Source organism: Diabrotica undecimpunctata, chromosome 2, assembly GCF_040954645.1.
Source record: "Diabrotica undecimpunctata isolate CICGRU chromosome 2, icDiaUnde3, whole genome shotgun sequence".
NCBI lineage: Eukaryota > Metazoa > Arthropoda > Insecta > Coleoptera > Chrysomelidae > Diabrotica > Diabrotica undecimpunctata.
This window is the reverse complement of record NC_092804.1, coordinates 56,511,429-56,520,695: the sequence shown is the minus strand read 5'-3', so window position 1 is coordinate 56,520,695 and position 9,267 is coordinate 56,511,429. Positions and strand designations below refer to the sequence as shown.

At 30.3% G+C, this 9,267-nt stretch overlaps 1 protein-coding gene across 1 annotated transcript in view; it reads left to right on the top strand.

Moving 5' to 3' along the window:
* Window positions 1-215: 215 nt before the first annotated feature.
* Window positions 216-9,267, top strand: part of LOC140434574 (TLC domain-containing protein 3A) — a 56,137-nt gene continuing 47,085 nt past the window's right edge. The window contains exon 1 of the mRNA XM_072522933.1: window positions 216-419. Within this exon, the coding sequence (XP_072379034.1) occupies window positions 372-419 (48 nt within the window). The 5' untranslated portion in view covers window positions 216-371. The remainder of the gene's footprint in view (window positions 420-9,267) is intronic.

Genomic DNA, 9,267 nt, shown 5'->3' with positions numbered 1-9,267 from the left:
ATAAGAACCACTGTACGAAATCCGCATATCAGCTATTAGCTGTTATAGTTAGTTTAATTAGTTTATCCCTAGATTCGACAGTATATATGAAAATCATTTTGTTGGACATCACAGATAGATAAATATACGTCTATGACATGGTACAATGAATACACACGTCTACATCTACATGATACATAAATGATATACTATGATACATAAATGCTGTGGATGACATATGACATGTGACAGTCTAACCCTAACCTCAAAATTCTTTTTAAAATCAAAAATGGACTTCAAATATTTAAAGACTGAAATAACTAGAGAAGTAGCATGTTTAGTTTTTCTTTAGGTTGACTGTAATAAATTAAGCTCTAAAATCAAAAGTGAAAATGAAAACTAAGCCGGGATACCTATCTACAGCGTCATTTAAGAAAGAGGTAAAATTATTTTGATATATTATTATAGTATGTATATGGCCCATTTTTATTCATTTATACTATATTACTGTTGGTGTGTTCTTGAATAGGCATAAATGAAATTTATAAATTAATTGATTTTAACTGTAGATTATTAAGTAGTGAAAAGTGTCAAGGTTAAACTTTATTGACTAGATTTTAATTTATATGATTACATTTAAGTAGTTAATTTGTTAGTAGTTATTTTGTTAGCTGCTGAAGTAATTATTTATGATTTAGTGCATGCGTATCTTCCTGTTATATACAAACTGTAGAATGTGTATGTAATGCAGTTAACATGTAATTTCAAGAGTTGAAATAATTTTTAATTATGCCCCAATATAATTTTTTTAAAATTGAAAGAACTGAGTTGGAAGCTATCCATATTATTTTTACAGCTTCTTCTAATAGTATTATTCATTTCATATAAGATTACCAAATGCAATTTTGAATCAAATAATAATATTTTGCTTCTTTCTCTGTAAATACCCTGGATATACTATGAAATCCTATTATGGTATTGGTTGTACACTCTTAGTTTATTTCCATACATATTACCTTTGAACTAAAGAATCAATTAATATGGATTAGCTAGGATTTCAATTATGTTAATAAAATAATTTTGAAGTACTATGAAAAACTGTTCAAGTGGAAACTACATAGCTACCATTATATTTCTATTTTTACATCAATAAATTAACAAGGATACCTATGCAGTTTTTGAATTTTGTTCCAAGCTTATTTGTATGTAGATCAAACAAATGTATCTAATATATGTTATTTTTCTACAAACTTCAATAACAATGTAAATATTTACTTATGTCATGTGAATTAAGTGATACTTGCTACATTAATAGGTAGATTAATCTATTATCTTATGACCAATCTCTCATATTTCTATAAATACTTCTCATCAATTATTTTTAATTTTATTTGTGGTGACCTTTAGGTTCTAGTCTAAAAATATTTTGTGAATATGGTAAAATATATAGTTTTCTGCTATTAATTTCTCAGATTTTTGTTTAGAATCAATTTTAAAAATCATTGTACTAAAAACTGTATGTCAGAAATAATTTATATAAATTTTCGGCAATTTATAGCATTGAATTTTTTTCTGATACCCTGTAGTAAAATCCATGTAACTCAAATACAGGGTGGAGCAACATTTAAAGTGAAGTTTTTTAATTAGGCAAATAAAATTAAATTATTAGAAGAATTTTTTGTATTACCAAAGGGGCCGTCAAGTATTATGTAAGCAGATTTATTACAATTATTTATCGCCCAATCCCCACATCAGGAAAAGTAAGCAAAGGGCTTTCCCCCCATGTTACATAAACATTGTTATATGCATTTTTCTTTGAATGTATTCCGTTTGATTCATGAGCAGCAGTTATAATTATAGAAATAAGAAAATAGATTTAGGATAGAGGGTAGAGGACTTTTAGGATAGAGGATTTAGGATAATGCACATAATATTCAATTAAATAAACTCTATTGACACTATATTCAACATAGAGTAAGGTACAAGTATTATAATCTTAAGTAATATTTAAAAAAAAACAAACTTCTTTTAAATTTTTGGTATACATATTAATTCCAATTAACAGTCTTCAGTCCATGATACCCGAATTCATGATTCTAAGTCTTCGATGATATTAGATGTTTGCTACTCAATGTTGTGTATCTGTTCACTTTCATCCAATTTTGGAATGTCTATGTTGTTCTCATCGAGCTATTCAACATTATGGTGATCTAAATTTCGAATAATGTACATCAGTTCATTAGCACAATGAGCAGCGACTCTTATAGGCCTAACTTTCATATCAGTGTGGGTGTTTTTTTATAGATCTTTTTATGGATTTAGCTACTTGACAGAAGCATGATAAAGACCACCGGTTTTGCATGTTCGACTTAATAGCTTCAATTTATTGTCAGACAAAAATATTTGTAGGGTATTTACTGGAAATCTTTGAGTGAAGCATTTAAGTGTAGAGCTAAAATGGTTCATCCCTCCATCATCCAAAACCAAGTCATCAGCTGTTTGTTTTACTTTAACTCAAGTAGGAAGAAACCTGTTGTCTAGTAATCTAAATAGGCTACTTCTTGGATGACAGCATTCTGTTTCTACATTTTACAATTTGAAGCAAGTACCTATTGGCTTTCACACACATGTTCTGAATACCATTTAATGTCTGAGAAATTTGGAAGATCTTGTTAGCCTGGTCCAATATATTTTGCAGCAACATTATAGCCATCATTTTTCATTGAACTCCATACTTCAGCTAACACATTTCCTGCACACACGAAATTGGATTTTTCTAAATGTTCATTAATTATAACTTCACATTAAAATTTATATATAGAGTAGAGTAAATTATTATTTGCATAAATTTTTAAACATAATTGAGCAAATAACGTCACATTATTAATCACAGATTAATATATATATATATATATATATATATATATATATATATATATATATATATATATATATATATATATATATATATATTGACGTCACACATTAAAATATATTAACATTACAAATTAAATATGCTGATCAGGGAGAAGGATAGGCCAGGCACTCTGCCACAGTATAGGGCTCAATGTTAACTAGGTGTTGAAAAACCTTTCTTTTAAAAGCTCTATAGTGTATTTCCTGTTGCATGTCAGAAGGTAGACTATTATAAAATTTAACACAGGCATACAAAGGACTTCTCTGTGTTATAGACAATCTGTGAAGTGCCAAATTCAAATTAAGGCTTCTTGTATTATATTCATGATGGGGAAGCAGGTGATAAAACAAAGTAAAATTTTTAAAAAGGAACATAATACATTCAAATATTGAGTGAAAAAGTGATGATATTGAGTGATTTGAATCAGCCTCTACAGGATTCTCCTGCCTTTAGTCCTAAGATCACCCGGACTGCCTTTTTTTGGACTTGGACTTGGTAGTGGCTTGATATATATATATATATATATATATATATATATATATATATATATATATATATATATATATATATATATATATATATATATATATATATATATATATATATTTGTCTAATTCAAATATTAATATAATGTGTGTTTGGCAATATGTGTAAAAAAAATATAACTACTGCTTGTGTAATCACCATTTAGACTTCCCTCCCCCTAAGTCATCAAAAATAAGTAAAACAAAGGCTCCCCTCCCCCTATAGTGCTTATGTAATATAAAATAATTTGTTTAAATATATAATTTTTTAAGATAATGTAATATGCTTTATTAATCTCTTAGTAAATCTGACAAACTTTAAAATTACTTACGATCTTAGTTTATAGTATCAACAGTCTTTATTTATTACTTCAGTATTTAGTATAAAAGATATTGGTGGGTACCATTTTTTTGAAAGCACATTTATTGCTGCAAAGTATCATAGTGAGATACTTAGTTCATTCATAAATCAACTTGATGATGAGGAATCACAAAATGGGTATGACTAAGTTATGGTGCAACAGCACACAACCAGTGAAATGACTCAAGAGTTTTTTGAGGCATAATAAATAGGAATATTGAAATCCCATCTCTAACCAGCTATTGCAATTTAAATACATGGAGTAATTTTTATGGTCATATATAAAATGTTTCTTTTATTCCCTCCCTTTAAAAAGAGCCCTACAAAATTTTCTGGTACTGAAAACTTTTTATATTAAAATTATAATATACAGTTTGCATTATAGATTATGACAATGTTATCTACATCATTGGGTGTTATTCTGGTAGACTCCAAAACTATCTGTGTTTAACTAAATTCAAAATATTAAAAAATTACAATCTTACAAAAAATTACAAAAAAGAAGATATATAATTTAGATTGTTCATACTATTATCACCAGCAAACACTAAGACATCACAATAATTACAAATCTATCCATATAAGTATTGCTGTTCTGATATTACTGTTCCAAGTATTAAATTATTACGTTTTAAATGATATACAACCTAGTAATTTGGATGTAATACTACAATTATTCCTTCAAGTTTTGTATGTAAACCCACATCTAAAAGTAGATATAAGCTAGTTATTCATTCGTCAATATTTTTACTTTTCTTTTTTTGTTTGTTCAAATAATAATAATGCTTAAATAGTTACTTTTGCAAGACTTTACTTAAACTATATTTACAGAATGGAATTCAAATGTAGGGCTTAACATAAACTCCCAGAAAAACAAAATCATGAAATTTACCAGAAGGAGGGATTAGGTCCTCTAAACCCGAATGATACAAATCTAAATCTGATAAGTGAAGTAATGATCTGAACATCTGAGGATGTAAGAGCCGGTATAGTAGAGACAAAACTAGAGATACATTTCCTGGTAAGTCTATCTAAGGATGTCACAATTTTCCAGGCGGAAATAACGGCAGAGAACATTCGCCAAAATTTACAGCAGATTTACATCAGAAGCTGATGGGATTGGCAGATGATGATCTATGCAGATTCTGTCACTTAGAGGAAGGAACAGCAGAGCACATTTTCTGTCAGTGCGATTCTTTACAATAGGTGAAGAAAAGCCACTGGCAAAAAGCTATAAGGAAGGTTCAGTCTTGAAGCCATTAGACCTTTTAAAAAGGGTCAGACTAGAGAATGTAATCTAGTATTAGAGAACCACGATAGATCTGAAAATGTCGCAGTGGAATAATTCAAATACCACCTCATTAAATGTATCCATGGTTATGCTTGTTCCCCATTTGTTCTGGTATGATACCATATTATTTTTTGAAATACCTTTGTCAATTCTGTCACAATCTCTGGGCATCAGTTCCTGTCGATTTTTCTGTTTTTCCTTTTCTTAATTGCTATTTTTACCTCTTCACTAGTTATATTTTCGTCATTTCAATATTTTCGTCAATATCTCGTTCTCTGTTGTTTATATTGGTGTCATTGTACAGATTATTGAAGTGTTCTGCCCAGATTTCAGGTTTTAATTGGATAGATCATTTTAACTTGTACTAGGGACCCTATATACCTAGTCTATTAAATGATTTTTCTATATCAAAGAGTACTAACACTAGGAATCCTAAAGTTTCCTACTTTGCAAAACTAACTAACTGCAGAGCAACTGCATATGTAACTGTGCATTGAAATTAAATCTTATACCGTCTTTCTGTCAAAGAGTAATAATTAATTTGTATTGGGAATTTAGACTGGAAATACTTTTCAAAATACTGGCTTTGAAATTAAGTAAATTATTTTGTTTTTGTTATGTGGGAAACAAACTTTGTTACTAATTTAATTTTGTGTGTTTCATTTAAAAGTTCAGACATGGTATATACATTTTAAAGTAAAGATTTTAAAACGGTATTGCATGGCAATTAGTTTTTAATAATAGCATACAATCACAGAAGCGCATCTCAAAAATACTGACATCATTTTTTACTTTAAAATGTATAAATATACCATGTCTGGATTGTCATTATTTGTGAGGCAGATAAAATTAAATTATTAGAAGGATGTATGTTACAAAGTAACAAAAACAAAATAATTTTTGTAAACGTATATTTTGAAAGCCACTTCCAACTTGTAAGTCAAAACTCAATCAAGTATTTCTAATCTTGCAAATATGATTAATTTCCGATATTAAAAAAGTAAAATGCCACCAGAAAAAGGTTCAGAACACTATAAAGAGTAGTGTTAATAATTTTACTCATTTTTTAAATTTTTTTAAGGACACATTTTTTCTTGTAATTGTGTTAAAATTTAAAAATATTTCGTTATCATAATACAATTTTATCTATGTACTTGTTGAATATGCTTTATCTTTATTTAAAAAGCCTATTATACTGTTTACCATCAAGTTTTTCATAATCAGTAACGTAATACCAAGTAGTAGTAGTCAACTGAGGATAATTAGCTTAGTATATTTTTGTTTGTGTAATGTTTTGTTTTTATGCAGGGTGATTCATAAATAATGATTATTTTACCAGCCGGAAAATATTAGTTTTTTATTCACAACTTGAGGTCAAATTACTTTTTGCGATAACATGTACTAAAGGTGTGAAAATATGTAAAACCGACTAAGTTAAACAGATTGAACTCATATACAGGGCGAATCATAAAGAATGGCTCCAGTATGTTCAGAAGTCAAATATAATGTTTCATTCAGTTTTTTTTTGCTTTGAATATTAAATTTGACAAAACATATTTTATTACGTATTTCTTGCATTTATTTTATGCTTTTTTATGTATAGGTCTAATTTATTTTGCATTGATGAAGTGTAACGTAGAAATAAAAAAAAAATAATTAATTTTTAATATTTTATTTTTAAACATTTAAATTCTCAAAAAAACTTCGAACTGCAAATTAATAATGAATTGTCAAACAGGTAACCTTAAACTATAAGAAAATGCAACAATGTTTGCAATGACCCCTTTTTTTGGCGGAAGATCAGGTTTATTTTACCGCTTGGTTCCTGTATACTTCATAACGGCGTCGTGAATGCAGTATGTAGTCCTGAAGAACTTGCTCTGGATGACCTGTGGCCTTTTATAAGTTTTCCCAAATGTTTTATAAACAATTGTCTTTGTAGTTCTAGCAACGTTGTTGTTTGATTAATATATGAAGTTCTGATCTTTGGTCTCTGACCTGCTATTAATTCGTTAGTGTTGGTATATTCTTATTGCTAACAGAATCAAACACGGAAAGGCTAGCAAATGTCTCTTGCTTATTTCCCACTTTCCAGTGGTTAGCGTACAGAGGTGCCATCTATTTTGATGGCCATAAAATTTTGATGGAAATGTGCAAAAGCTTACATATTTCAACAAATCTTGTTATTGCTTTGATGAATTGAAAAGTCAAGTATATGGCGCAGGAGCACAATTCGTCCACAGCGGGTTTATATTCGGATGGTACTTTGTACACATACACAACATTATTTGTATAGTGGTCTTTTATTTTCTTCGTGGGTCTGCAACATTATGGAAAAATTGTCTGTTAAAAACATAGCTCAGGTACGTGTAAAGGTGCTTGCATTTAAGAGGTAAGAACATGATATAGGGGTTGCAGTTATATCATTAACCGTAAGTGATGAACTCCTGAGAATTTATAGTCTTGGTGCACTATGGGCGTACTGTTATGCCTAATAGCATGTCGTCCCGACCAGTGCGAATAAAATAGATCGAGATAAAAAGAGATGGTCTCAGAAATGAGTGCTTCTCTGAATGGACAAATAAAAATGTAGATGAAGCGAGAACAGGCGTGGTCTGGGTCGGGGAGTACCTGTCGTAAATAGGTCTCAATGACTCCAATCGTGGTGCTACATGGGAGCGTCCGATTTGCCTTGATATAAGAGCCCTGGGTATATCAGGAACAAATAAGTAGTTATAGCATGAAGCTTCTACGTTGCTTTGTTGAGTTTGTAGTTCTATATTGGTTAAAATATAATTACTATTGACTTGGGAATATTTTTTATTTTCATAATTGAACTTTTATAGGATCTATCATTGATTATACTGGTAAAGAATGCAGTCTAGATAAACCAAATAACTGATAAAAATGAAGTCGACATCTTAGAATAAAGTAATACCTGATACACCTATATCTCTATACCTTTCCAGATAAGTACTGTACCATGCAAATTAATGGAATCATAGGCTGTTTTAACAAAAAAACAGTTTATTTAGAAAAAAAACTATATTTTGACAAAACTATTAAGGTAAACACATCATTTAGTAGGAAATATGTCCCCCTTTAGCTGCAATTACTGCTTTTATCCGTTTTGGCATCGATTCTACGAGTTTTTAAAAGTTCCTAGATATCCTTTCATCTCGAAACCAAACCTGAATGATCGCTTTTATTTTTATTTTTGTAGTACAGTTGATTTTGCGCAGTCTAGCTTTGCAAATGGCCCATAAATTTTCAATAGGGTTGAGGTCTGGAAAATTACCGGGCAAAATCATTAATCTTCTTATTTTTGAAAAATTACATCATTTGCTTTGACTTGTGACAGGGAGCAGAGTCCTGTTGAAGAATCGCTCCTCCTTGGGGCTGGCATTTTTGGAGTTCTGTGTCCAAACGCTGTTCCAACATGAATTTGTATTTTTGGCTGTTCATCATGCCTTCGATTGGTACCAATGATCCATGTATGAAAAACATTCCCGAAACATTTTTTTGACTGGATGTTTTACGGTTTGATCAAAATGAGATGGTGTAAGCTTTTCATTGTCATACGTCCTGACGAATTTCGACCGCTGTCCCTGAACTATAAAGTGTGTTTCATCTGTAAATAGGATATTTCTCCAGTCGTCTACAGTCCAATTAGAGTATTTTTTGGCCCACAATAGCCTTTGTTTCTTCATTCGTTCAATTAGAAGCTGTTTTTTTTTCTGTGGGCGCATTACCCTTCTACCATTTCTTAACAGTCTTTTCCGAACAGTTGAGTCATGAATCACTACATCTGATGTTGCTAGATCTTGTTGGAGCTCTTGGCTTGTTTTTTTTAAGCCCAATTTGCTCTTTCTCTTTCTTCCGTATTTTCCTAACCTTTTCACATTCAGTGATCCCATTTCTTGTTTACGCTTCAAAATCTTGCTTACTTCACACGTGCTTGCGATTTCTCTTTGTGACATAGCAGTACTTAACGTGATAATCTTTTCACGCTTCCTAGGCATAATATCCATGATGGAATTAAACGAAACAAACTCGCCAATTACCGAAAACAACACAAAATAGTACAAAACAACACAAAGTTAGTGGGAAATGTCCTAAAACACCCTCAAATAAAAGGCAGAGAAAAGTAATGTTATGTTTTCAATGCTCGGTGAGTTGTAAATGTGTGGACAGT